The sequence below is a fragment of the Schizosaccharomyces japonicus genome (assembly GCF_000149845.2).
Source record: "Schizosaccharomyces japonicus yFS275 unplaced genomic scaffold supercont5.3, whole genome shotgun sequence".
NCBI classification, from domain to species: Eukaryota; Fungi; Ascomycota; class Schizosaccharomycetes; order Schizosaccharomycetales; family Schizosaccharomycetaceae; genus Schizosaccharomyces; species Schizosaccharomyces japonicus.
The window spans coordinates 1,457,974-1,483,018 of NW_011627862.1; the positions used below are offsets into that span (position 1 = coordinate 1,457,974).

Genomic DNA, 25,045 nt, shown 5'->3' on the forward strand with positions numbered 1-25,045 from the left:
CAAAGCACATTAACACGCTCTACTGTACATAACACAACGTTACAACGCCCTAGGGTTTTCTCACCCCGCAAACCTTAAAATACGGATGTAAATCAAGCAACGCGATTTGTCAAATCCTTTCCTCTCCCTACAACAACGGGAATTGAGAACATGAACGTTAGCGGTGCTTAACGCTCCGTTTTCTGTTAAATCGGACCCTTTTTCTTTGTTTTAAGCTGCTTGAGAGGCATATATGCTGCACTCGTGTTATCTGCTACCTTGAAGCGTTCCGTAACGAGTTTTAACTCTGGACTTTTAACAGAGTCTGTCTCGTCTCGCTATAATTGTGTACATGGTTTCTTTTGGTCGTACCGTAATGGTTGTCTTCATTAACTAATAATTTCTCGCACCTATCTTCGTCTTAGTGGCTTTTATTATCCAGTTCATTTTCTGTACCGCACTGTTTTTGCCATTGAACTATAATCTTTTGATACAAGTCTGCCTTACACTTATCTAAACTCGATTCCCATATATTGATTATTGTCATTCGTCTCAGTGTCGTCAGGTGTGTATCTACGCGCGTTTTTTCTTGCGTAGATGTGGTTTTCTGAGCTTCGACGGGTACTTCCAAGATACCCTTTTCTGCTGTTCCACTACTCATATATCCTCTGTCTCACCCTCTTTGGGTCCATTCTCGTGTACACTGGAGGTACAAAGATTGACTATGTTGATGCTCTTTTCCTAGCAAGCAGCGCTGCAACCCAGGCAGGACTAAACACAGTAGATTTGAACACACTGTCTATTTGGCAGCAGTTCGTGCTCTATGGAATCACCATGATTACTGTGCCTGTCTGGATTAACGGTGCCATCTCTTTTCTGCGGCTGTACTGGTTCCGTAAAAAGTTCAAGTATGTCATTCGAAAAATGAGAGTGCAGCGACACTTACGGAAGGAGGAGAGAAAGAAGTGGAAACATCAGATTGATTTGGAAGACAACGGTCTTCGTGGGCGTCCTATTCGTGTGCTTTTGCCTCATGAAAATGTGAATAATAAAGAGGACGACGGGGTTTCTAACTCTACTTTCAGATGTCCAGATGGTACTACATCCGCGACACGTTCTTCCATGGAAATACACGAAACAAATATAAACGATTCACTATCTAATGGATTGTACGAGAGTCCAATGTCTTCCACATCCGGCAGTCGAAATGATCCGAATGCTGACGATGTACCGTCGGAAATACATTCTGATTATGCAGTTAATGCAAAGGATTACCGTTCAAATGATATCGAAATGGATGACCTGCACCCACGTCTACGTCGACAAGCATCAATCTCATCCGAAGGACAAAAGTCTAGTCGCACGCTACAACGAGGTTCCACAAGTTCTACAAGTGATAAGGACTTTTTGTCACCCCCGCAGAATGTTACCTCTTATTCCGATACCAATCTCTTAAGTCACTCTCGTTTGCCAAGCAACATGGACACGTCCACAGTCTCCATTTATTCTGCGCCTCCCGTTCGAAATTACGGAGTACATGAATCAGACTTAAGTTCATCTAGAAGTTCATTGTCCGGAACCAACGACGATGATGACGATGAAGACGAAGACCGGCGTTCTGATCCTCATATCGCTTTCACCAACATCCACAAACCGTCTCGTAATCAACGTCGCGAGCAAAAGCGAACTGCTAAGAGACGTCGGTCGTTTTACTCTCATCGCGAAGAATCAAAGCATCTTCCCCTTCCTTTACGCTGGAACCGTTCTTTTAGTTTGCACACGCGGACACTTACCTTCGATAGATTTCTATCCAATGCTTTCCGACGCAAACGGGAAGGAAGTATCATGTCTGGTCGATCACGTCGAACAGCTATGTCACTTCCGTACCTTTCATACAGTCCAACTGTTGATCGTAACTCTGCATTTGTTACTTTAACGAAAGAGCAGCGAGACGAGTTGGGCGGTATCGAGTACAGGGCCTTAAAAAGTCTCTGTTTTCTCATTTTGTTTTATTTTGTATTTTTACACTTGGTTATTTTCATCATGTTTCTTGTATTTGCCTATACTGCAAAAGGTTCTGAACGTGTAATTGAAAGCTACGGTTTGAAGCGAGGCTGGTGGGCTTTTTTCACATCTGCCTCTGTTTTTAATGATCTTGGCTTTACTTTAACACCAACCTCTTTCATTCGTTTCAACCTTAACATATTCATCCTGCTCACTTCATCCTTTTTCATCATCGCCGGAAACACCGGCTTCCCTTGCCTTTTTCGATTCGTCATTTGGTGCTTCTACTGCATTGTCCCGTCTTCTTCAGGGAAAAAAGAAGCATTAGCATTTTTGTTGGACCATCCTAGACGTTGTTTTACTCTACTATTCCCCTCTAAAGCCACATGGTGGCTAGTTTTCATTCTTGTCATCTTAAATGCCATTGATCTACTCATTTTTATGCTTTTGGACTTGAACAACTCTACTATCAAGAAAATTCCCACCGGTTATCGAGTGGTGAACGCACTTTTCCAGTCCATTTGCACTAGAACTGCTGGCTTTACCAGTGTTACATTGTCCGAACTTCACCCAGCTGTATTGGTCAGTTACATGGTAATGATGTATATATCTGTTTTCCCAGTTGCTATAAACATGAGAACTACCAACGTGTATGAAGAACGTTCTCTTGGTATTTATTCGGCCGAGGAAGATGGAAATGCTTCATTCATTGGCACTCATATTCGTCAGCAGTTGAGTTACGATTTATGGTATATTTTCCTTGGGCTTTTTATTCTGTGCATTTGTGAAGGTCATAAAATTACCGATTATGCTAATCGAGATTTTACAATCTTCAACCTACTCTTTGAAGTTGTGTCAGCCTATGGTACTGTTGGTCTTAGTACTGGTGTCTCTACTGCTAATTGTTCACTTTCTGGTGATTTTTGTACAGTTAGTAAGCTTGTTATTATTGCACTACAAATCAGAGGACGCCATCGTGGTCTTCCACGTGCCGTGGATAGAGCTATTATGCTTCCATCCGAGAAGAACTATCTCAAGGAAGAGGAAGATTACAGACGCAGACAACAAGGGGGAAACAGAATGTCTCGAACCTACACTTATTCAACGAAACAAAGCACAATGGGATAATGAGTATAATGATAACTTTACCACTATAATACTGTTCACATAATATAGATTTCACAATTGGAAGCAATTATTGACTGTATTTGCATACGGCTTATATCGCTTTCTTTAAAAGTGCAACGAACAATTTAAAAAAATCCATTATTAAATAACACTACATGCAAGGACATTTAAAAACAAGTTCATAAAATAAAAATTTAGACACCAGCACGATAAACTGTCTGTCCACCATTTCTCATTTGAATTGTTTCTTTTCCTGCTAGAATTTGCAAAGCCATTTCAAGTGCTCGTTGAGAGTAGCCATGACCGTTAACGTATTCACGGACAAGCATTCTATAGCTAGCTTGAAAACCAATAGGCAGACGCTTCCTAAGACTTGCTTCGATTTTTTTAACTTCTTCTGTGACCTCTGGTGAGTTTGACGTTGCAGCGGCCAAAGTAGACGTCAAAAACAGCCGAATAGCTTCATTTGCATGCTCTTCCGTAGCCACGCTGCTTAAGGTCATCTTTGCAAGTGCTTCAGTAATTCGAATAATGGCTTCTAGTTGACGAACGGTAATGGGAATCGTTGAACGTTCGTTACTTTCACTCTCAACCTGATGGACACGTTTTCGAATAGAAACAAATTGACTCGAGAGTTTTTCAGCGGCTTCAGCCGTCAGTACGGGAGCGCACCTATGCCGACAATAATTGATGTAACGACGGAAAATGTCAAGGGGAATCTCACCAATTGCTAAGGTTTCTGGGGCATCTTGCAAATTGGTATGCAAGCTAATAACATGCTTAGCAATGTTTTTATCACGCGTTTCGTCATGTTCGTCACGAACAATGAAAATCATGTCAAATCTTGAAAGAATAGTAGTTTGAAAGTCAATGTTCTCACCCGGAGACTTCATCTCATCGTAACGGCCAAAGATAGGATTAGCAGCAGCGAGAACAGATGTTCGAGAGTTTAAGATGGTAGTGATGCCAGCTTTTGCGATTGAGATAGTCTGTTGCTCCATTGCTTCATGAATTGCGACACGATCTTCATCACGCATTTTGTCGAACTCATCAACACATACAACACCTCCGTCTGCAAGTACCATGGCTCCACCCTCTAGGTAGAATTCTCGAGTGGCTGCATCTCGTTGAACAGAGGCAGTCAAACCGGCGGCCGAAGAACCTTTACCAGATGTGTACACGGCAATAGGAGCGGCACGTTCAACAAACTTCAGGAATTGGGATTTTGCAGTACCAGGGTCACCAAGCAGCAGAACATTAATATCACCACGTAGCCGCATTCCATCTGGTAGAATTTTTTTGGATCCAGAAAACAACAAACAAGCAATAGCACGCTTAATGTCTTCATTACCGTAAATTGCTGGTGCAATGCTGTTTGCGATAATCTGATAAAGATTAGGAGTACGTGAAATTTCTAAGAATTGTTCCTCTTCCTCTTCACTAAAAAGAGGAATGGACTTAGTTCCGTCATCGTCGTTTCTTTGTATACCCAGAACCCGAATGTAGGGGTTCCGAATAGCAACAGCTCCATTTGCCTTAACGGCTTTGTTTTGAAAGATGGAAAAAATTCCTGTAATGACACAACGCGTACCTGGCGAAATCAAGTTTGTTAGGTAGCGGTCTGCGTTCAGAAGAACGTGACGTGGCAGTTCACCAACCGGTACCATGTCAGGAGCCTCCTGGAGCTTCAACACTTGTTGGTCAATAAATGTGGAACGAGAGTGATCAATGATATAGGGATCCATAGGACAATCCTTGCGTTCGCCCTCCAGCACCGGGCTGTCACAGACACGCGGAATTTGGATACCGGAAAAGCCACCGGTAACGAAGATAGACTTTGAGTTTCCACAACTTCGGCATACCAAATGAAGTTTTGTAGCACGACAAGACAGTGTCGAGGCACCAATGATGATTCCAGGAACACGGACCAGACGAGATATGTGTGCAGCATTCAAGTCTCGAATGGAGAGGACATTAGCGTCGGAACGCAGGATAAGTTGGCACGTTGGAATCTCAACAGCTTCTTGATCGCGAGGAAAAAGCAGTCGTTTAGCGACAGTTGTAATAGCAGATTCAAACAAAGGCAGCATTTCTGCTGGTTCACTTGATAATAAGTGTGCGAGATCTTCATTGAAGCTGATTAAGTGTTTTACTTCGACTTCCAGGCAGTATTTTTTAACCAGAAGATTGTCACGTAGTTGCGTCCGATACACAAAATTTCCATCAATAACAAACTCTTCCAGAAAACGAACAAAACTCCGTTCATAGTTTGCCTTAGAATCCTCCTGCTGTTCTCCAGGAAGGACAGGGGTATAGTAAATGTTACTTTGCTCCCAACCAGTAGCAGCCATTTTTTTTTATAGTCTTTAACACCGAATGTAGAAAAAGAGAAATAGACAGAGAGAAAGGAAAGAAAAAGAACAATGTAATATACAGCAGAAATTATACAAACAAGCGTACGACAATACACGGGATTGAGAGCAGCACTTTTTATAACGAAATTCTCGAGAAACTCAAGTTTGGATTGGAAGACCGCCCTAATTGTCAAATCTCGTCAAATTTCGAGAAAAAAACAGCACAGGGATGAGCTGTTCTTAATAAGAACAATTGACAAACACGTACCGCGGTGAATATGCAAGATATTGCACAATTTTAGTCGTTAATTTCCCAGACAGAGGCTGGTTGAGATTTGGTCGTGTAGGTTAGTGATGTGGGATATATGTGGGGGTCACCAGCTTGGCTCTTGGGGATGCACATTGATAGAAAAGTCAAACGAATAGAGGCAGTTACAGAGAGAAAATGGACACCGTTAGAACAACAGCAACATTGTTACACAGGTCCAGTCTGTCTGTGGTATCAATGGATTGGAGACACGGGATTCATTCAATATAAGGTCATGTTCATCACATTCATAAATCATCAAAAGTACATAAACAAAAGGAAAGAAAGGAGGAGTCAAAGCGCAGTGAGTGAAACAGTTTGTGCAGGGAGGAAGCGGTCGTTGTTTGAAGAAGTTCGTACTCTCGCGCGTACAGAACCTTATTTAGAAATAGCAATTCCTTTCCATCGTGGAGGAGACGAATGGACTGGAACGTGATTAAGGGTCCTGCGAACGTTCACTGTTCATTGTAACAGCGACAGTCGGTACACACAATTGGTGTCGCACCAAAATCGGCTAATTACTAAACAGCTTCTCCTTTGTTGGAATAGAAAGCTCTGTCAACACAGGCTGCAGAACATGAAGATATTTTTTGTACTGTTGGGCATTACATTTCACTTTAATGCCCTCTAATATTCGCACGGCTACTGCGAAATCATTGAGCCGCCGAGCAGCCCGCAATGCGCTCTCCAAAACGTCAGAAGACGGCAAAAGATCATAAGCAAAGCAATTGTTTAAACCACGCTGCAATTCAAAAGGATCGTCAACCTCAGAAAAGAAATCACCATATCTAGACACGTTAGTAACGATATTGTTGTGTGATATTAGATCGCGCCTAAGGAGGCTCATTGTTTTAGTTGAGGCACGCTGAAGGCCTCTAAATCTTGCTTCAATTCATAAACATTAAATGTAAACAAACGAAGGACTAATGCGCCTGTTCAAGACACAAAACAAATGAGAATCACGAAATGCAGACCAGCTTAATGACGCTTACCGCTTGTTCAGCGCGTCCAAATCAACCTTGTGAGAATTGTCTTCATTTCTCCGCAAAAAAGAAGAAGAAAACGCGCGTGTACAGAAAATGTGATTCTGAGAGATTCGCTTACTTACGAGATATTTAGGTAGCTGAAGTAATTGACAACGATTAGACATGATCATACGAACGTGGCAGCTAGTTCCGAGGTTTTTCTGTGTTTCAGGCGATACTCTCGGACAAAATGCAAAGGCCGATGACTGTGATAATTCGCGGAATGGCCACAAGTTACAGAGCAAAAAATTTCTCCCAATTAGCACTTACTTAATTCAGCCAGTAGAAACGCAGAAAGGCTGAATGGTAGAGGACAGGAGTTGTTGGAGGCTCAATAATGTTTACACAACTTTCATGCTTTCAAGAGGGGCAGCCAGTTACGAGGCGTTTGTAACGCATCTTCAAAATACACATTATTACAATACTAAATACACAAATACTGTACGTTGATTTGGCGCTTTCAGATGCCGTAATATATGCAGTATGGATGGTGGCAGGGTGGTTTGCTATTTCCTCTTCAAACCCGCCAGGTGAAAGTCTACCGGAGCATACATGTTGAAGATCCACCGACCTAGCATTGACCATCCTTTCGGCGTGGACTTATGGTAATGATTAACTAATTTAAAGCTCTGCGATTAACTGAAGCATAGGAGCCTGTTCTCAGGTATCTGTACCAAGCTGATCGGATGGAATCCGTCCGAGTTTGAGTTTGTCTCTGGAAAGACACCCTTGTCAACATGGTCGAGTGCGATTATTAGCATCTCCGCGTACTATGCCATTATTTTGGGAGGACAAGCCATAATGAAGAACAAAAAACCTATGAAGTTACGTCGTTTTTTTCCAGATCCATAACTTCATCCTCACCTTCCTCAGTGGGTTGCTTCTTGCTCTAATTTTCGAACAAGTTTTCCCTAGTTACATGAGAAATGGTTTTGTTCACTGCATTTGCGATGCTCGCCAATTCACCCAGCCTCTTGTCACTTTGTATTATCTTAACTACCTCACTAAGTACGTTGAGTTGCTCGACACGGTTTTCTTGTTCCTGAAGAAGAAACCGCTGGCCTTCTTGCACTGTTATCATCACGGTGTTACGGCTTTACTGTGCCTTACGCAGCTTATTGGCCGCACCTCCGTGCAATGGGGTGTCATTGCTTTGAACTTGTACGTGCATGTCATCATGTATAGCTACTATTTCCTGGCTGCTTGTGGCAAGCGTGCTTGGTGGAAACAGTGGGTTACTCGCATGCAAATTGTGCAGTTTGTGCTTGACCTCATGCTTTGCTTCTTTGGTACGTACACGCACATGGCTTTTCGCTATTTCCCTTGGATGCCCCATATGGGTGACTGCTCGGGTTCTCTTTTCGCTGCTTTCTTTGGTTGCGGTGTTTTGTCTTCTTACTTATTCCTGTTCATTGGTTTTTACATTAATACCTACATTGAGCGCGGAAACAGAAAGCCTGATTCGGACGGCAGTGCTCCCACGCCTGTTAAGCAGGCTGAACCCGTTGCAGTCTCCACCGCCTCTGAACCCGCTGCATCTTCGCCCTTATCCGCTCGTTCGCGCAAAATTTAATCTAGCTTTGCCTGTTAAATTTGCCAAAAAACATCTCATACCGCCATTTGTTGTCATGTTCGCTTTGTTTCCTTCCAGACCTCTTCTTTTGTGTTCGGCTTTTAGCTGAAACGTTTGTGGTGTGGATGCCTTTTCTATGTTTGTGTGTTTGTCTTTCCTAGCAGGTTTTGTTCCAATTTGGTTACATTCTGAGTACGGAGAAGGATGCCGTCATTTCTTTCAAAAACGGAGACGGTTTACCTATTCTCGGGTTTTATGTTTACTTGTGTCATTGTCTTTTAATCCGTACTGAAGGCCCCCTGCACACTTTTGCCTTCACTCCTTTACGTGAACCAAACCTTTCAGCACGTCCGTAGCTGCTAAAGTTGGGATGACTAATCATTATTCTTATTGACGTCGTCGCTACTCTTCCTGTTAGTGCAATACACTGGTGTGTTGCAATGTGTATAGAAGTCTTCTTCTTCACACACAAGCGTTGACCCTTTCCCATCTTTCGTTCATGACTGCTCTACGATGCGTGGTTGCTCTGTTCTTACTTGTCTTTCGTTTAATGAAGGTTTAGAGCACCACGGCCCAGCGGCTTGACAACTCTGGCTACGTTAGTTAGTAAGTAGAACAAATTTTCATTGTATAGACTCTTGCAAAGACAGCTAAGGTTTGCTCGTCCTGCTTGATGAACCGTTGCGAGGAGTGTTGGGAGAGGGTCGAGTCCTCACCTATTGTTGCGTTAATGCTTTCGGAAGGGCTACGCGACTTGATTTGTTAAAAGAAGGTATTTATGAATTCCAGTAAGTAATTCTCGTCATTTCGTTGAACCCAAGTCTTAAACTGCAGCATTCCTTTTCTTCCTTAAATTAAGCACACACGTGCACACCTAAATTCTCGTGTGTCCTGAACTATTTTACACCACCAAAGGTTAAACACGGAGGAGCCCCTCGCGAAGTGCTCCTGCCTAGTGTTAAGGAACTTCGTAGTGCCAGGATTCGCGTCTTATGAACCCGAACAGGCCTTATGTCAAAATCGCAGGAGTTGATGATGATTATGCATTGTCTACTTCTGGAAACGCTCAAGATGTCTTTTCAGAAGATCGTGTTCGAGCTGAGGTAGGAGAATTATTAACAACTATGAAAAATACGATCCTTATAAAATACTTGTCGACGCTGCTCGTTCATCCATTAGAGATTTCGAAAACAATTTGTCAAGTGCAACGTTACAATCTTAAGAAAAAGAAAAAACAGGATCTTAAGGCTCGTGATACCGATGGAGTCGAAGACGAGGATGAAGATGAAGAAGAGCAATACGAAGAAAACGATACGGAGACGAATGATATGGAAGAGCATGACTTTGACGACATGAGATCATATTTTGAAACAAATGTAACTTCGCTTGACGTGGCTCAACAGGCTTCACGGTCAGTAATTACTGATAGTACTGGTTATGCCGTTGAAAATAAATCTCGTTCTGTGGAATCATGGCAGATATCACCGAAACCGTTCTCGATAAAGAGTATCCTATCGTGTCTTTGGTCAAAAGAAGGCATTCGTGGTCTGTGGAAGGGCCACTTGACATCTTTTCTTCACAGTTTATTATCAATGAGTATTGAAGGATGGATTTCCGGAACAATCTCTGGACTCTTTTCACTTCCAAATCCACTTATTATACCCCCAGCCGATTCCATACGACCTTTTACCAGTTTGGCTATTCGGCTCTGTTCTTCAGTAACCACCGCTTTGCTTTTAGCACCACTGGATATTGCTCGGACGCTGTTAATATTAATGCCCCTGTCCGCTAGACGGCTAGTCGGAACAACGAAAGAGGGCGCACCCGTGGTAACGAAAATTGGACTCATACAGTGCTTACGACGCCTGCCTAGCTTTTGCCCGGGCTCTCTTATACTTCCCACCGCTTTACATTCTTCTTTACCTCTCTTTATGTCTCAGATACTTCCTGTAAGCTTGCGTAATTACGTGAGTCTCTCAAGCTTGACTATGAACCTTGTAACTTCAGCATCTTCAGTCCTTCAGTTTGCTGTTCAACTTCCCCTTGAGACAGTTTTAAGACGCGCCCAAGCAAACGTCATCTACTCACTTCCTCCTCAACGTATCGTTCCTCTTGCAAAGTACACCGGTATCACCGGAACCATATGGTCACTTCTTTGTGAGGAAGACGGTGGAAAGCTTGGCATAGAAGGCCTGTATCGTGGTTGGAGAGTTGGTTTTTGGGGAGCTACAAGTGTATGGACCCTTGGGCTACTTACTGCTCCTGTTACGCAGCCCGTAGCAGTTGAGTTTTAAGAGCTTTTTTGCTTGAGATGAAATCTGCTCTTTACAAGAATAAAAAAGACATTTAGCCCGGTAGCAATAATGATAACCTGAATGAATACTCACACTCTAAACAATTTCCCTTCATCGCATATTCGTGGATAAGTATGATTTGTACCTCTTAGGTATACTCGTTAATCCATTCATTCTTTTTAAATACTGCTACTGGTATCTATCGCCTAAATAACTGCTATGTTTACAGTTCTTCCTCCTCCATGGCAGGCATATCAGCGGGTTTAACCATACCAGGAACAGACATAGCCTTTTCCATCTCTGCCTTTTGCTTCTCGGCGAGTTCGTTTTCTCTTTCCTCAAGATACAGCTCGGCGTTATCGCCTCCAAACTCCTTCAGTTGAATAAGGAAATCGCGAAGAGCAAGCTTGAAGCGAGTGTAATCCCGGTTCAATGAAATCACATTTTGCACGAAGTCTTGAATTTGGGATGGTTGAAGGTGGGGGAATGCGTTTGCCAACAACTCAGCAATGTATTGTCGCAGGAACATTTGGTTTGTCATATTTTGAGGAAGTTGTGCGGGGTCGAACAAGGGCGCTTCAATCTGGCCAGATTCAACAAGGTAGAAGAGTCGGGAAAGAATAAGACTTTGAAGCTTGAAGCCAGACTTATGCTCTGAATCAGTAAGAACAAAGAGAATATCCTGGAGGGTGCTGATGTAATAGGTTTGGAAAAATGCATTTGCAACCTGGGGTCCACTATTAGCCATATTGTTGATCAGCTCCAGAAGAATGTTAAGACCGGTTTCTTGGATATCGCGGCTAACGTGCTTGAAGGACCAGACAATACTGTTCATGACTAACTTGAATGTGGGAGCGGGAATGTTCAAAAGCGCAGGGAAACAATTTAAGTTGATGGCCCGCAGCAATTGAAAGAAGGAAGTGCGGTGTTCGGGATACTCAGAAAAGTCTTTGCTAATCATTTCCAGAGTTGAGCCAAATACAGCTTCAAGGATAATAGGAATCTTGTCAGTCAAGAGTTCACTCAATTGATTAACAATGGTCGTGATGAGATTCAAAACTTCAGGATCACGAGCATCAGGAACGCTACGAGAGTAGTCCAACAAAATTGCTTCCAACAAAGGAGGGATCAAATTATTGTTTACAAGCTCGAGGTCCTCGGCTCGGCTGATATAAGCGTCGATGAGCTTCAGAATCTCCTTCTTAATAGTACGCAAGCCACGAACATGAGGAGTTTTGGTAGCGATATTTCCTTGGGAGGCAACAACATCAGAAATAAGTTCGCTCACTGCCTTGTACAAACCGAGCATGTCAACGTAGTTACGCGCGATTTGAGGGTAGAAGCTAGCACCAATGGAGGTACAGGCGGCAACATTTGTTTTCAGGACATTAGCCAGCACCTTGACAATCTGGGGATCACCAAGGATAGCGGAATTTTGACCAGCTTGTTGAACGACGTTGTCCCAAGCTTGATTAGGAAGACTCATAAGATCAAAAATAAGGCGCTCTTGAATTTGCTTATGAGGTTGTGCAGAGACCATGTAACCACAGGCTTCATAGAAGGTGTGAGTTTGTTGGGAGGTTAAATCCTCCGTAGTCTTAGCAAGGTTGCGGATAATTTCATTAATGAAGGGCTCCGTTTCACCGTGTTGCTGGGCAACAAAGTGACGACGACATTTTTGGGCAATTTTAATGAATGTGTCGCAAGCCATGTCTTGAACACCTTCATGGTATTCGTGCATGAACTCGAAAAGTTTATTGACCACAGTCTTCAGAAACTTCCAATGCGCTTTCAGAAAACGGGGATACTGACCAACAACATACATAATGTTTGAAGCAACAACAGCCTTATTGTCTTTTCCACGCTTCATTTCGCAAAGGCCAAGAAGATCCTTAATAACATTCACAAGAAAACGCTTTTCCATTTCCTCGTTCATAGCACCAGAAATCGAACCAATGGCCCAGCATAAAGTATTCAGGTTGTGCCAAGACCACTCCGTACCGACGACAATACGGGCGAGCTTCTCGCTCATAGTGACCTCGGTGTCAATAACATCAAGATGGGTGAGATAGACCAAAACCTCTCTCATAGATTTGTACAATGTAATGGTGTCACTCTCTTTTACAAACTCGCGAACGATTTCACCCTCATCGTTTTCCACAATCAAAACCTCCTCGGGCTTCACCATGTTTTCAATCATGACAAGACGCAAGCTTGAAAGGATGTCTTTGTAGATATGCTTTCTGAGAGGAATATTAGAGAGCATGGACGATTTTGAAGCCATCATGTCGGTCGAACCACCGAGGTTCAACAAGGGACTCATTTCAGACATGGGCAATTGCTGTTGCTCTTCATACAATTGCGACACAAGTTTCGACCAGTATTCGAGACAGACTTTGAAGACTTCACGTTCGTTAACACGAGAAATATTAAGCAGGTAAGAATGACCATTAAGTAAAACTTCCTGGTTGGCAGCGTTTTCGATGAGACGCAAATGCGTGCTGAAGAATGTGCAGAGGAAAATGGCCAAGTTCTGAATAAAATCTTGCTCGTTCGTGCTGCTTTCTTCATAAGCCTCCCGGAAATCCGTACTAAGGGGGAGCATGTTGTTGATGGAGGTCATGACAAGATTGAACATTACAACAAACACTTCATTATACTGAGGTTGGGTCGTCAAGCCGGCAATCTCTGTCAAACACTTGATGGTGACATTACGGAATGCAGGAACTTCGAGAAAACGGTTACGAAGATTTTCAATAAGATTGGTTTCAAAGATGTAGCCGAGTGGAATCCAGTTGAGAAAGCGCAAAAGCGTCTGTAAAGTTGCGGTGATAAGACTAGGCTTCTGAGCACGTTCCAAAACTTGAGAACACAGTTGGAAAATCTCGGCAAACTCACCACACAGTTGATTCTTCAAGTTCTTTGTTTTTGTTTGAGTCATTTGCTCAGCAGAATAATCAAAAATTTCCTCACTCAGCAACAAAAGGATATGCATGTTGTTTTCACAAAGAGAAAGATTCGACTTACTGGCCGAGACAATCTCAGAGATAAACGTAGGCCAATTGTGAGGCCATTCCTGTTTTAAGATTTGGACCAGGGTCAAGTCAAGCTTGTTAACAAAAGTCTTTTCGCGATGCAGTGTCTCCTCATTGGAAGAGTTCTTAATTACAACTGCAACAATGTAGTTCCGAATGCCAAGACGCTGCTCCTTGGGCAGCATCTTCCAGCGAGTAGTGATCAGTTTGTCCAGAATTTGAAGAGCAATGAATTTTGTTTGGGGAAATTGAGACTTCTCAATGATCGAGTCTGCTTGCATCCATGCATCGGGATGATCCTGAAACTGCGTCAACACTTGCTGGGCCTGTTGCTGCTCAGCACCAGTTCCCATGTAGAACGTTTGGACCACCTGGTCCAGAACTGTAACGTCCAACTCCCGGTCTAGAGCAAGAATAGACTCCATTATTCACAGTTTCTTTCAGGTCAAGCTTCGTTCAATTTCTATATATAAAATTTCACAAAAAAGACCCTGTTTTGGTGAAAAAAAGAGGAAATATTACTAAAGCACTTACAGGTTGGTAGAGGGGAGAGCTGGCTGCAAGTAGTGCTACCTCTACACCTAGCAACAAGGTTGTGGGGAACTCGGACAGAAGCGCTGCGAAACGGTACGAAGCGATGTGTAGCGAACGGAAACGAATGGAAGCGAAAGGAAGTGCACGGTGGGAAACGGAGCGACGCAGTTTTAAACGTGCCGTAAATTAAGTCACTTAAACATCGTCATGTGATCGCTTAGTTATATCTAGTCTGGCTAGATAACGCAACAAGCAGTTACGTCAGCATTAACTGTTGTTTTCAAATTTTCGCCACAGCTGGACGATTCGCGCTACTCGCTAAGATTGTGAAATTTGGCGGCTTATCGCACCTTATTTATTGACCAGTGCCAATCAGTATCATGAATCCGCCTTCTAAATCCGGTGTGATAGCAGACAAAGACTTCAGGAGTAAAAAGTGTCACACCCTTCCCCTATCTTACCCGAATTCCTCTCGGTATATTACACTTAACCAGAGCATATATTAAGTACAACCAAGTTTTTAAGAATTGGTTGAAGTGGAGAATTCTTTTATTGAATTCGGGACTTCTCGTTTATCACATCACAAGAGCGTTTTATCGGCCCTTGATATCGGTTCTTTCTATTTGACTCTTTTTATAATCACTTTCTAGAACACGCCTCCATTCTTTTCCGTATCCTTTTAGAGTTTCTTTCGTTCTCTTCTCGTTACTTTTTTGTTTCTTGTCCATTATTCCATAATTGTACAATATGACTGCCGGATTTACTGCCACTGGACACACCAGCATGCATGCTGTTCCCATCCCTCACAGCGAAACATACAAAAATGCACAACTCGCACGTGAGTATGTCCTTGCCAACGTTCCTGGTGAGTTGGCAAAGCCTCGAGTTGCCGTTGTTTGTGGTAGCGGGCTCGGTTCGCTTGCTGAGAACCTTTTTGGCCCAAAATTTGTGATCCCGTATTCGGATATTCCTGGCTTTGTTGCTTGTCATATTCCTGGTCATGCATCGCGTCTCATTTTTGCCTTTATCGGTGAGAACAAGGTGCCCTGCATGATTTTTGCTGGTCGTTTCCATTCGTACGAAGGCCATGCACTCGACGTTGTTACCTTTCCTCAACGCTTTATGAAAATTATGGGAGTCGAGGTGATGATTGCTACTAATGCCGCTGGCGGTTTGAATTCGAATTACAAGGTGGGTGAGCTTATGATTATCAAAGACCATATTAACTTCCCTGGTCTCGCTGGTCTCAACCCTCTCAAGGGGCCTAATTTGGACGATTTTGGCACTCGTTTCCCCCCTCTCAGTGATGCTTACGATCTTGAACTACGTAAGCTCGTGTATAAGGCTGCCACTGAACGTGATGTTCATCGCACGATTAATGAAGGCTGCTATGCCTTTGTTTCGGGACCCAGTTTTGAGACACGTGCTGAGGCTCGGATGCTGAAGCTTTTGGGCGCTGATTGTGTGGGCATGTCCACTGTGCCTGAGGTTATCGTTGCTCGTCACTGTGGTATCCGTGTGTTGGCCATTTCCTTAGTTACGAATAATGTCGTTACTGAAGAAAGCCCTTCTGCCCTTAGCACTCCGGACGCCGATACCTCTATTATGTCTAAAGGAGCTGCAAACCACAAAGAAGTGTTAGAAGCCGGTTTGGCTGCTGCCGAGGATATGCGTATCCTTGTCACGACAGTCATCAACCACTTGTAGAACGGTACCGCTACGGCAGTGCTTGATTGATTTATGTATTGTGTAATCGTTATTTGACTAGAAATTTTTATTCCTCTATTTGCTTGTAATAATTACTTTTGGTCACTAACAAATAATCCATCGTTACTAAACATAACGCACCTCTTTCTTTGCGGGGAAATAACCCCTCTTTACGATAAACTTACCACGTGCTCATCCCCGGCGGGGATCTCGGATCTAACGTGGCCACCACCATGGACTTAATCTTATCTCCCTGAACTTAATTCACCTAGAGCCACGACACATCCGTTCATGCCTTGTATGCCCGTTTTTCTGGCTCAAATTTGCAATTTTGAAGCTTCTTCCGACTTGTTTTTCGGTTGCTAGTGCACAGACCGAATGGAGAATATACGGTTTGAACTTCAGCTGACAATTTCTCATTTAGAGGGAGTTTGGAGAAGAAACGTTTTTCGTGTCCGGCGACCGTTTGTGTCATTCAGTATTGATGGAGGGCAAGTCCAATCAACCCATGATGTTTCTGGCAGACTCATATATCGTTGGGATGAGCAATTCACGGTAATTTTACATCCGAAAAGTGTTATCGTCTTCCAATTGTTTGACAAACTAAAAACAAACAACGCCACTGATGGATTTCTTGGAATAGGTGCAATTCCCATAAACAATGTAATTCCAGCTCAATCCAGCATACTTGAGGCAACTACAAAAATTCCCATCCACGATTCGAATGGTTACTTTTATGGAAAGCTAGTATGTCATTTTGAATCGAAACACTTCAGTCCTCAACAGCTAGCTGCAGGTGACATTGCGATCAGCACTTCTCCAGACATTAATCTGAGTGTTTGGGAACCTCGGGTGGATGAATACGGCAAATTGTATTACTATAATCGTAATCATCTGTCCCAACAACAGCTGGTATCAAAGAACCATGTTCCTTGTCAATTGTCTTCCTCTTCAAGTTCTGTTCCTGACGAACAGACGAAACATGAATCCAGGTGCTCGAAAATTTTTGCCCGAATCAAACTCGATAAAGCTACCGTTGCCCATCTCTCTCAAAATCCTGTACTTGCACATTCTATATTTGATGAACTAGCCTTAAACAAAGGTCCCCTTCCTAAAGGTTGGGAAATGCGACTCACAGATGACTTTCACGTCTATTTTGTGGATCATGAAACTAAGACTACTACGTGGGAGGACCCTCGTGAACAATGTTCTATTCCTTCAAGTTCGTCAAAACTGCAGTTGTTACGTCGAAAGCAGGCGTACCTGTACCAGGAACTGGCCAAGCAGGTGAAGGAAGGTCAATGCCATATTAAGGTTGAACGAAAAAATATTCTGCACAATGCCTTTGATATAATACTACGGCTCCCTCCAGAGGATCTGAAGATGAAACTATTAATTCGGTTTAAAGGTGAAGATGGTTTGGATTACGGTGGTGTTTCTCGTGAGTTTTTCTACCTTCTTTCTCACCAAATGTTTGATCCTTCGACTTGTTTATTTGAATATTCCAATGCCGGCGACTACAGCCTAAGAATATCCATTCATTCCTGTATAAACGAGGAGCACCTTTCATGGTTCCGTTTCATTGGAAGAGTAATTGGTCTGGCGATTTTTCATCGTCGTTACTTGGATGTGTGCTTTGTTCGTACGCTCTACAAGACGCTTTTGGGGCAGTCGCCGGAATTCGAGGATTTGCAATATGTTGACAAGGACTTGTATCACAGTTTAAGTTGGATCCGTGACAATCACGTGGATGAAACGCTTTGCCTTACATTTTCAACGACTGTGGATCATTTTGGAGAAGCGGTGATTTACGATTTTAAGCCTAATGGCCGCAACATAAGTGTTACCGAAGAAAACAAACATGAATTTCTCAAGCTTGCTTCAGAGTGGCATATGTACAAAAACACCGAAGAGCAATTCCAGTCTCTGAAACGTGGACTTAATGAAATTATTTCGGACAAAGATTTGCGGATCTTTGACGTCGATGAACTGGGAGTTTTAATAGGTGGAACATCGACCATTGATGTCGAGGACTGGAAACGATATACAGACTACCGATCCTACTCAGAAAGTGACCTTACAATCAAACTGTTTTGGCGTTTGGTGAGTGAATGGCCCGAGGAAAAGAGGGTAAGTTCATCACAGTTCTTATATTGTTGCTTCATACACTAACTAGGGACAGGCAAGGCTTTTGCAGTTCACTACAGGAACATCACGGATTCCGTTGAATGGTTTTAAGGACATTCATGGCAGTGACGGACCCCGAAAGTTCGTCATTGAAAAAGTCGGAACAGTTGATCAACTCCCTCATGCTCATACATGGTACGTGATCAGATTTGTGAATTTATTTCATTACTAACCTGTTTCAGTTTTAATCGCCTTGACCTTCCGCCGTATCAAACAAAGCAGCAGCTAGATCGCAAACTAACGCTTGCTATTGAAGAGACTGCTGGTTTTGGCACAAAATGAGTCTCTTCACTCTTCTCTTTCATTTTTTGTAACTTATGTTCTTTTTTCCTACATAATGATGTTAAATGAGCGATGTATTCCATTGTACAATTGTATCACGCATCCTTTTTTTCGTAATCGTACAAAACAGCAACCCCCTCGTTATTAATTTATAATAAAGTGTACAATAATGTGTGTATTGAGAGTATTTCAACGGGGTTCCGTAAACGGTGTGACGAGACTATTGAAAGGTTATTTGAACCCATCAAATTGCTCAATTGTTTTGGGGAAGGGAAGAGATTTTTCACAAGAATTGCAATGCCTGGTGACGTTCTAAATTTGTTTTTTCGTTTTAGGCGGAGGAGTCCTAAGTCGGTTTGCTTGTTTAAAAAAGGAACTTCCGTGTGTCACCGTTGGCGTCGCCGCTTTCGAAGAGCTCTCGGAATCGCGACTTCATGATTATATAGCTCGTTATGAGAAGAATCTTCAAGGTAAATGTCCGTGAAAGAGACATCAACAGAGGCATGAGATCGCTTTGTGCCGACCGCCATGGGTGATGCTAGAGTATGGCTTTCTTGAAGAAATGCGAGAAACTGCGAAGCCTCCGGATCATCCTCAACCTCATACTCATTCTCCCTGTTTTCAACATCGTCTTCGTCGTAGAATCCACTAGCACGTTCCTCGTAATGAGAGGATGAAGACGCTGTGACAGAGCGAGTTTCTTTCACGAAATCTTCCTCGTCCTCATCCAAGTGAACGGAGTCGGTAGTGTAATGAAGAGAAATGTTTGAGACTTTTTGTAACCTGGAAAATGTATCTTCCACTTCGACTAACGAGTCATCATAGTCCAAAAGCTTCCCTCGCGCAAAACTCTTTAGTGTACTTGCAAATTCTTGGCTTTCCAATTCACCGTCATCACTTATGAGAGGGTGTGCAGGTCGTTCATGATCTAGGAAAATGTTTGTGCTCTCATGAAGAGAGGCATCTGAGTGCGGGGAGTGGGAGGATGTTGAATTTTCTCGTGTAGGTGTTTTGTGTATTGATTTTAAGGTTTCATCTTCATGATAAACCTCTAAGAAGTTTTTTGTCCTTTGTTGGAAGAACGTTGATTCGGGACTGTCGAGGGACGGCTCGCGAGTCTCGATATCGTAGTGAATAGACTCTTCGCTATCGATCTCAATAACGTCAGTAATTGGTTCTTCCCTGGACTTTTGTGCAAAGGCAGTAATGGCTGCGGCGGTGGATAGGGAACTATTGTTGCTGGAAAATGATTCGGCAAAGGGCTCAGTTTCATGTATTTGAGAGGGAGAGTACGAAAGAGTATGGTCTTGCATTTCATCTTCCTCGGTCTCATTAGAAATGAATGTCTGGTGTACCTCACTGGACATAGAGGCGTCAGCGTCTTCATCCCAGATATGAACATAAGAAAGACGTGAGGGCCGATGATGTTTGGACTGTTGTGAATTTGTTACGGAAGGAGAATTCACACCCTGGTTTGCCTTCTGTTTAATTCCGTCCACCCAGGTAATGAAATCGTTTGCCGAAAACATATCCAGGCTCATTCGCCCCTTGCCTGGCGTCAAAGTGTTTCGTCGAAACATGTGTAATTTCGTTTATACAGCAATAATATGCCTCATCAACAGATTTTACAAAAAAAAAATTAAGAAAACAAAATAAAAACACAATAGAAAGTACTCAAAATCCGAGAACTTAAATCTGAGGATCAAAGAGGAAAAACGTTGAGGAAGAGTGAATGGTTTAAAATACAAATCCAATCGAGTTTATGTATGTACAAACGAAAAAGAAACACAAAACCGCACGGTGTAGACGCGTAGAATATTAAATTGTTTTACTGGAATCCTAGAATTCTTATTGAAGTGAGCACACGATGGTGTCAGTAAGCGATGCTCTCATGGCGGCAGTGATGTGTGGATACGTTTCACCTTCCTCTAGTAAAACACTACACCAAAAATAAGAGGACAATGCTTTTTAGAGTGTGATTCTTTAGAGAGACGCTATATAATTTTTATGTGCTTTCGTATGAAACAGTAAAATTCCTTAAGCAGGTTTAAGGCAGATACTAAACATCACTCTATTTGTCGGGAATGGGCCCTGGCCAAGTCGCAGAGGGCAGCAATCTATGTACAGTAATGATAGTCGTTACGTTGTGAATTGAGGAGATGATGCGGGGAATGGGGAAATAACTGCGGGTTATAAGTCAAGAGAGTATTCAACCTGTTTGTTCTGGTAGTTTCGTAGGCCATTAGCGGGTTCTGTCGCTCAGTTTGATCCACCAACGCTTTGATTATGAGAGTCTAGCCCAAATATCAGCAAGAGCTTTCATTCTTGCAATCACAGGACTATCTTTGTCACAAGCAGGAGGTTTTCTACACAGACGTCTTATACTCATCATAATATTTGAATTCATTAAGTAGCTAACATCACTTCTACATTTAGTCCTGTGCAACTTGGACAATAACTTTTCCAAAGTTTTTGCCTTGAAGCATCGAAGTAAAGGCCTCGGGAGTTTGTTCCAAACCCACTTTCATATCCAATTTAAAATGAAGCTTCTGTTCGCTAAGAAGCTTCTTTATAGTAGAGCAGCATTCGTCCCAGTACAACGAGTAGTAGTAATAATACGAGAAACCCTCAAACCGGATGCATTTCGTAATCATTTGCATTGTATTTTTTAAACCGTATGGCTCCTTGGCACAGTACTGGCTCAATGCACCGCAATATATGATACGTGCATACAGGTTTGCATGAAGGAAAACGGTATCCAAAAGCTCTCCGCCAACATTATCAAAATACACATCAATGCCCTTGGGACAAGTTCTTTTTAAAGCATCTGAATAGTTTTCCTTTTTATAATTGAATGCGTCATCAAAATGAAGTTCATTTTTCAGGAACTCAACCTTTTCATCAGAACCGGCACTGCCGACTACATAACAGCCGAATGACTTTGCAAGTTGTCCTGCCATCATACCGACAGCTCCGCATGCCGAAGAGACCAAGACAGTCTCGTTAGCCTTTGGGTGACCAACATGCTTTAAACCGATATAAGCCGTATGGCCAGCCATACCCAATACACCGAGATAATCTTTCAGCATGCTGTCATCTTTGTCAGTGATCAGACAAGACGACTCGAGCGTTTGTGTCGACAGAAGCGTATACTCTTCCCAATTAGCAAAAGAAAACAGCCTGTCACCTTTCTTCCATTTCTCCGATAAAGAATCAATAACGGTGACAACAGCATAACAAGACAATGGTTTCCCTTCTTCAAACGGCTTTGTTACTTCCTCATCAGCATCAAGATTTTCTATCAGACGAAGCTTCAAAAATGGGTCCACCGATATGTAGAGCACTTTAGCCAAGACAGGGAAATTATCTGACAGCTGTAATTGGGAAGCGTCATATGGTCTCCGAACAAAGTCAATGTTTTCTCCAACTTTCGGATACCCCTCGGAACTCTGCATCAGCTTTCTAACAATGACGGCGTTATTCGACATGTCTTGCATAGTAGTAGTAATAGTAGTAGTAGTAGTAGGAGTAGTAGGAGAAAGAAACAATGGATGTCAGTGCTGCTTACAATGAATTGCAGCCGAAATACAATTCTTTTTATACATATACAATTGTTATTCACATACTTGCTTGTGACCGCCTCGGAGATTACGGTTTTGTCGGAAGCCGAAAACAAATGCTTTGACTAATAGGAAATAACGGGCCGACAAAAATTCGCTAACGCCAACTTACTAAGCGCTTTCCTACTTACTAAGCACTTAAGGGTCCCATGGGTCGGGAGTATACTATGATATAGTTTTGAACGATGGTTCACCTGTTGATATCTATCAATGAATTCTACCATGTTTCGTATACTAACATACCTTGAACATGTGCAGTACATACAATGCGATACTTTCCTGCCAAAAACGATTTTTAAGGTTTATTTAAGCGAAACTATTTACTTGCTTTGTCGCTTTCTGAGCAGTTTTTGCATTCCAGGGAGATGGTACAGTGACAAGACGTGTGTTGCAAACACCTGATCAAGGTTATATAAGGTTCAGAAACGCATTCTAAGTTGCCTGTAAAGAAGTTTATCTGTATACGAAAGGGTGCCGGCTATTTAGTTTTAAGCTCAGTAAGAATGTCGGTCTTGTTGGATATTTTCGGGCAATTCCCCTTAACAATATGTGTTCCATTGTGTCTATTCTACGAAGTGAAGGATCCTTCTTCGTATCCGTTAATGGTACAGACCATGAAAGATGGTCTACAACGACTCTCTGCAGCCTTCCCTTGGATCGCAGGAAAGGTCATTATCGAAGGTGTTAATGAAAACTGCACGGGAATAAGAAAAATCAAGCTTATAGGTAAAATCCCGCTTATTATTAAGGATTTGAGAGATGATCCTTCGGTGCCAACCATGGATGAATTTCGGAAAACTAGATTTCCCATGGCTTCTATTAAGGAGAAGGTTGTTGCACCATACAGTTTCCTCCCTCATTTGAGAGATGGAAACGACCCAGACACGGACTCGGATCCTGTCTTTTCTGTGCAGATGAATTTCATAAACGGAGGTCTTTTGCTCACATGTATCGGCCATCATAGTGTAATGGACATGACTGGAGAAACGAAGGTTATGCATTTGCTTTCAAAGGCTTGTCACAACGAACCGTTCTCAAGCGAGGAACTGAGAATCGGTAACTTGGATCGTCAAACCGTTTTCCAAAAAGTGACTGAACCTTTTGACCCAGAAGTCGAACTCGTTAATCAACTTACCAAGGTTAAGCGATCATTCAAAGAGTCAGTCGGAGAAGCACTCTTAAAGTACGTTCCAAGCACTTGGAAGTGCTTTCTTTTTGAACGCGATTCCCTTGATGCCCTAAAGGCACTTGCTTCTGAAAGCATCTCAGAGTCTACAAGTTTTGTTTCTACTGATGATTCACTGACTGCATTTGTATTTCGGGCCATCATTCGTGCTCGTTTCCCCCGTTTGAACCCTTCAACTGAATTAAGTCTGGTTCGCTGCGTTAATGTTCGAGACTATCTTGGCATCCACCCTGACTATCTCGGAAATGCCCTGCACCAAACGTATTGCAGTTGGAAAGCTGAAAGTGTTGTGAAGGCTCCGGTAGGTAGTATCGCGTCGCGACTTCGTTCAGCTATAAAGCCATCTGAATTGGCGCGCCAAACGCTAATACTTGGGACTTACCTTGATGGTCTGCAGGATAAAAGCACGGTTTCATACAGTGCCAACCTTGACGCAACTGAAACTGTGATGCTTAGTTCATGGGCGAAAATGAAAAGCTTCGACCTTGACTTTAATTTTGGTTTGGGAACACCAGAAGTTGAGAGATTTCCACAGTGTATCCCGGTCGAAGGACTGGTGTATTTCTTACATCGTGGGGCAAATGGAGAAATTCCAGTTTCAATCTGCCTAAGAAACGAAGACATGGAAAGACTGAAGGCTGATAAGGAATTCACCAAATACGGAGTCTATATTGGTTGAAAACTGGCTTATGAACGATGAGTAATGAGTAAAGTAAACACTTTCCGTTTTCATTATGTTATGTTTTTTGTTAATATAAATGATATCTATGTTATACCTTTGAACACATTTATGAATACTTGATGAATACTTATTACACAAAGTAGTAAAACTTGCTAAACTAAGTTCGCAAAGACGTCTTCGACGGACAAGAACTCTCGCAGTAAAAGAGAGCTCCAGTGGCTTCCGGGACCACGTACCATTGCATCGTTGCTACATTTTGATGACCAGAATGCAAGGAAGTTTGCCGTACTGGCAAGTTCAGCCAACATATCGGATTCCGACCGTAAAAAACGAAACGAAAACTACCACAAAAGCAATTACCCCCCAACAGAAGCAGCAAACACACACATTACCCCCATTCAGTTCACTACCAGTTGACCTACAAGATTCATAGACTATAAAATCTAAGCCTTGGCAAGAGCAACACGAACCTCGTTGCGGCGTTGCTTCTTGAGACGCATGACAGCGAAGCGGTCAAAGTCGCTAAGTTGACTGCGAACCTTTTGGGTCTCAAGCTTCTTGGCCCAAGCGGAGGACTCCCACTTCTTGCAGATTTCTTGAGCCTTCCACTTCTTAGCAACGACACCAGTACGAGCACCGCGAGGAAGGTCCATAACAATGGAGGTGAGAATAACATCACCATAGCTGATAACTTGGCGAGGGAAGTTAGGGCAAGGAGAGTCGAAAACGGCCTACAAGCATGTTAGTAAAGGATGAAGAGGAAGAGACGCGACGCGACACGACGTGAAAATAAGGTTATTCAAGGGAAACGAGAGCACAGACGGAACAGACGGCCAGAAACGCTTCTAACGAAGAGAAGGAACTGTTCTGTTCACGCACCAAGCTGCCAGACACCCTCAAACCTCCTGCTTGTCGCATGCCGCACCTCACCAACAACTTACTCTCTTGTGGTCAACAATGTCGACAATCACGGCAAGCTTGCCCTTGTAGGCACCCTTGTTGACAAGAGCAATGCGTCCAACCTCAACGTAGCGCTTGAATCCTTCCATGGTAGTTTGGTGTAGGTGGTGTGGTTGAGAGCAAATCGAGCGTGCGTGGTGGTCGTCGTCAACCAAAACCTGTGACTGTTATTTTTTGTTGTTCAGGTA

The 25,045-nt window shown here is 42.8% G+C and overlaps 12 protein-coding genes across 12 annotated transcripts; 6 read left to right on the top strand and 6 right to left on the bottom strand.

Annotated features, from left to right (window-relative positions):
* The first annotated feature begins 119 nt into the window (after positions 1–119).
* SJAG_01353 (potassium ion transporter Trk1) lies at positions 120–5,392 on the top strand. The gene has a single exon (XM_002172567.2). It carries the CDS (start codon positions 577–579, stop codon positions 3,109–3,111), a length of 2,535 nt encoding a protein of 844 aa, XP_002172603.1. The 5' UTR covers positions 120–576; the 3' UTR covers positions 3,112–5,392.
* Positions 3,224–6,070, bottom strand: SJAG_01354 (MCM complex subunit Mcm5). The gene has a single exon (XM_002172568.2). The coding sequence runs from the start codon at positions 5,460–5,462 to the stop codon at positions 3,306–3,308; it is 2,157 nt and encodes a 718-aa protein (XP_002172604.1). The 5' UTR covers positions 5,463–6,070; the 3' UTR covers positions 3,224–3,305.
* SJAG_01355 (cytochrome c oxidase subunit VI) lies at positions 5,999–7,181 on the bottom strand. The gene is made up of 2 exons (XM_002172569.2): positions 6,765–7,181; positions 5,999–6,560 (listed from the first exon to the last, which is right to left on the bottom strand). Exons 1-2 carry the CDS (start codon positions 6,926–6,928, stop codon positions 6,287–6,289), a joined length of 438 nt encoding a protein of 145 aa, XP_002172605.2. The 5' UTR covers positions 6,929–7,181; the 3' UTR covers positions 5,999–6,286.
* A 141-nt stretch (positions 7,182–7,322) lies between these two features.
* Positions 7,323–8,370, top strand: SJAG_01356 (GNS1/SUR4 family protein; the record flags this gene model as incomplete). Its single annotated transcript, XM_002172570.2, has 2 exons — positions 7,323–7,402; positions 7,448–8,370. The coding sequence occupies exon 2, from the start codon at positions 7,717–7,719 to the stop codon at positions 8,368–8,370; it is 654 nt and encodes a 217-aa protein (XP_002172606.2). The 5' UTR covers positions 7,323–7,402; positions 7,448–7,716.
* A 992-nt stretch (positions 8,371–9,362) lies between these two features.
* Positions 9,363–10,664, top strand: SJAG_01357 (fusion and transporter Ugo1; the record flags this gene model as incomplete). Its single annotated transcript, XM_002172571.1, has 1 exon — positions 9,363–10,664. The coding sequence occupies one exon, from the start codon at positions 9,363–9,365 to the stop codon at positions 10,662–10,664; it is 1,302 nt and encodes a 433-aa protein (XP_002172607.1).
* A 146-nt stretch (positions 10,665–10,810) lies between these two features.
* On the bottom strand, positions 10,811–14,309 carry SJAG_01358 (nuclear export receptor Crm1). The gene has a single exon (XM_002172572.2). It carries the CDS (start codon positions 14,122–14,124, stop codon positions 10,888–10,890), a length of 3,237 nt encoding a protein of 1,078 aa, XP_002172608.1. The 5' UTR covers positions 14,125–14,309; the 3' UTR covers positions 10,811–10,887.
* A 366-nt stretch (positions 14,310–14,675) lies between these two features.
* SJAG_01359 (purine nucleoside phosphorylase) lies at positions 14,676–16,076 on the top strand. Its single transcript, XM_002172573.2, has one exon. It carries the CDS (start codon positions 14,981–14,983, stop codon positions 15,938–15,940), a length of 960 nt encoding a protein of 319 aa, XP_002172609.1. The 5' UTR covers positions 14,676–14,980; the 3' UTR covers positions 15,941–16,076.
* Positions 16,077–16,105: 29 nt separating this feature from the next.
* On the top strand, positions 16,106–18,594 carry SJAG_01360 (HECT-type ubiquitin-protein ligase Pub2). The gene is made up of 3 exons (XM_002172574.2): positions 16,106–18,070; positions 18,123–18,262; positions 18,310–18,594. The coding sequence occupies exons 1-3, from the start codon at positions 16,319–16,321 to the stop codon at positions 18,407–18,409; spliced, it is 1,992 nt and encodes a 663-aa protein (XP_002172610.1). The 5' UTR covers positions 16,106–16,318; the 3' UTR covers positions 18,410–18,594.
* On the bottom strand, positions 18,245–20,318 carry SJAG_01361 (hypothetical protein). The gene has a single exon (XM_002172575.2). The coding sequence runs from the start codon at positions 19,987–19,989 to the stop codon at positions 18,796–18,798; it is 1,194 nt and encodes a 397-aa protein (XP_002172611.2). The 5' UTR covers positions 19,990–20,318; the 3' UTR covers positions 18,245–18,795.
* A 201-nt stretch (positions 20,319–20,519) lies between these two features.
* Positions 20,520–24,050, top strand: SJAG_01363 (trichothecene 3-O-acetyltransferase). The gene has a single exon (XM_002172577.2). The coding sequence runs from the start codon at positions 22,533–22,535 to the stop codon at positions 23,892–23,894; it is 1,362 nt and encodes a 453-aa protein (XP_002172613.1). The 5' UTR covers positions 20,520–22,532; the 3' UTR covers positions 23,895–24,050.
* On the bottom strand, positions 20,774–22,030 carry SJAG_01362 (NADP-dependent leukotriene B4 12-hydroxydehydrogenase). Its single transcript, XM_002172576.2, has one exon. The coding sequence runs from the start codon at positions 21,904–21,906 to the stop codon at positions 20,842–20,844; it is 1,065 nt and encodes a 354-aa protein (XP_002172612.2). The 5' UTR covers positions 21,907–22,030; the 3' UTR covers positions 20,774–20,841.
* On the bottom strand, positions 21,965–25,033 carry SJAG_01364 (60S ribosomal protein L14). The gene is made up of 3 exons (XM_002172578.2): positions 24,839–25,033; positions 22,273–24,628; positions 21,965–22,223 (listed from the first exon to the last, which is right to left on the bottom strand). The coding sequence occupies exons 1-2, from the start codon at positions 24,944–24,946 to the stop codon at positions 24,341–24,343; spliced, it is 396 nt and encodes a 131-aa protein (XP_002172614.1). The 5' UTR covers positions 24,947–25,033; the 3' UTR covers positions 21,965–22,223; positions 22,273–24,340.
* Positions 25,034–25,045: the final 12 nt, after the last annotated feature.

Excerpts from the sequence above, each read along its gene's own strand:
- SJAG_01353 (XM_002172567.2), top strand. The coding sequence starts at position 577 with ATGTGGTTTTCTGAGCTTCGACGGGTACTTCCAAGATACCCTTTTCTG.
- SJAG_01354 (XM_002172568.2), bottom strand. The coding sequence starts at position 5,462 with ATGGCTGCTACTGGTTGGGAGCAAAGTAACATTTACTATACCCCTGTC.
- SJAG_01355 (XM_002172569.2), bottom strand. The coding sequence starts at position 6,928 with ATGATCATGTCTAATCGTTGTCAATTACTTCAGCTACCTAAATATCTC. Across the intron at positions 6,561-6,764 it reads TTGGACGCGCTGAACAAGCG|ATATGGTGATTTCTTTTCTG; the intron begins GTAAGCGTCATT and ends TAACGTGTCTAG.
- SJAG_01358 (XM_002172572.2), bottom strand. The coding sequence starts at position 14,124 with ATGGAGTCTATTCTTGCTCTAGACCGGGAGTTGGACGTTACAGTTCTG.
- SJAG_01359 (XM_002172573.2), top strand. The coding sequence starts at position 14,981 with ATGACTGCCGGATTTACTGCCACTGGACACACCAGCATGCATGCTGTT.
- SJAG_01360 (XM_002172574.2), top strand. The coding sequence starts at position 16,319 with ATGGAGAATATACGGTTTGAACTTCAGCTGACAATTTCTCATTTAGAG. Across the intron at positions 18,071-18,122 it reads AATGGCCCGAGGAAAAGAGG|GCAAGGCTTTTGCAGTTCAC; the intron begins GTAAGTTCATCA and ends AACTAGGGACAG. Across the intron at positions 18,263-18,309 it reads CTCCCTCATGCTCATACATG|TTTTAATCGCCTTGACCTTC; the intron begins GTACGTGATCAG and ends AACCTGTTTCAG.
- SJAG_01361 (XM_002172575.2), bottom strand. The coding sequence starts at position 19,989 with ATGTTTCGACGAAACACTTTGACGCCAGGCAAGGGGCGAATGAGCCTG.
- SJAG_01362 (XM_002172576.2), bottom strand. The coding sequence starts at position 21,906 with ATGCAAGACATGTCGAATAACGCCGTCATTGTTAGAAAGCTGATGCAG.
- SJAG_01363 (XM_002172577.2), top strand. The coding sequence starts at position 22,533 with ATGTCGGTCTTGTTGGATATTTTCGGGCAATTCCCCTTAACAATATGT.
- SJAG_01364 (XM_002172578.2), bottom strand. The coding sequence starts at position 24,946 with ATGGAAGGATTCAAGCGCTACGTTGAGGTTGGACGCATTGCTCTTGTC. Across the intron at positions 24,629-24,838 it reads ACATTGTTGACCACAAGAGA|GCCGTTTTCGACTCTCCTTG; the intron begins GTAAGTTGTTGG and ends ACATGCTTGTAG.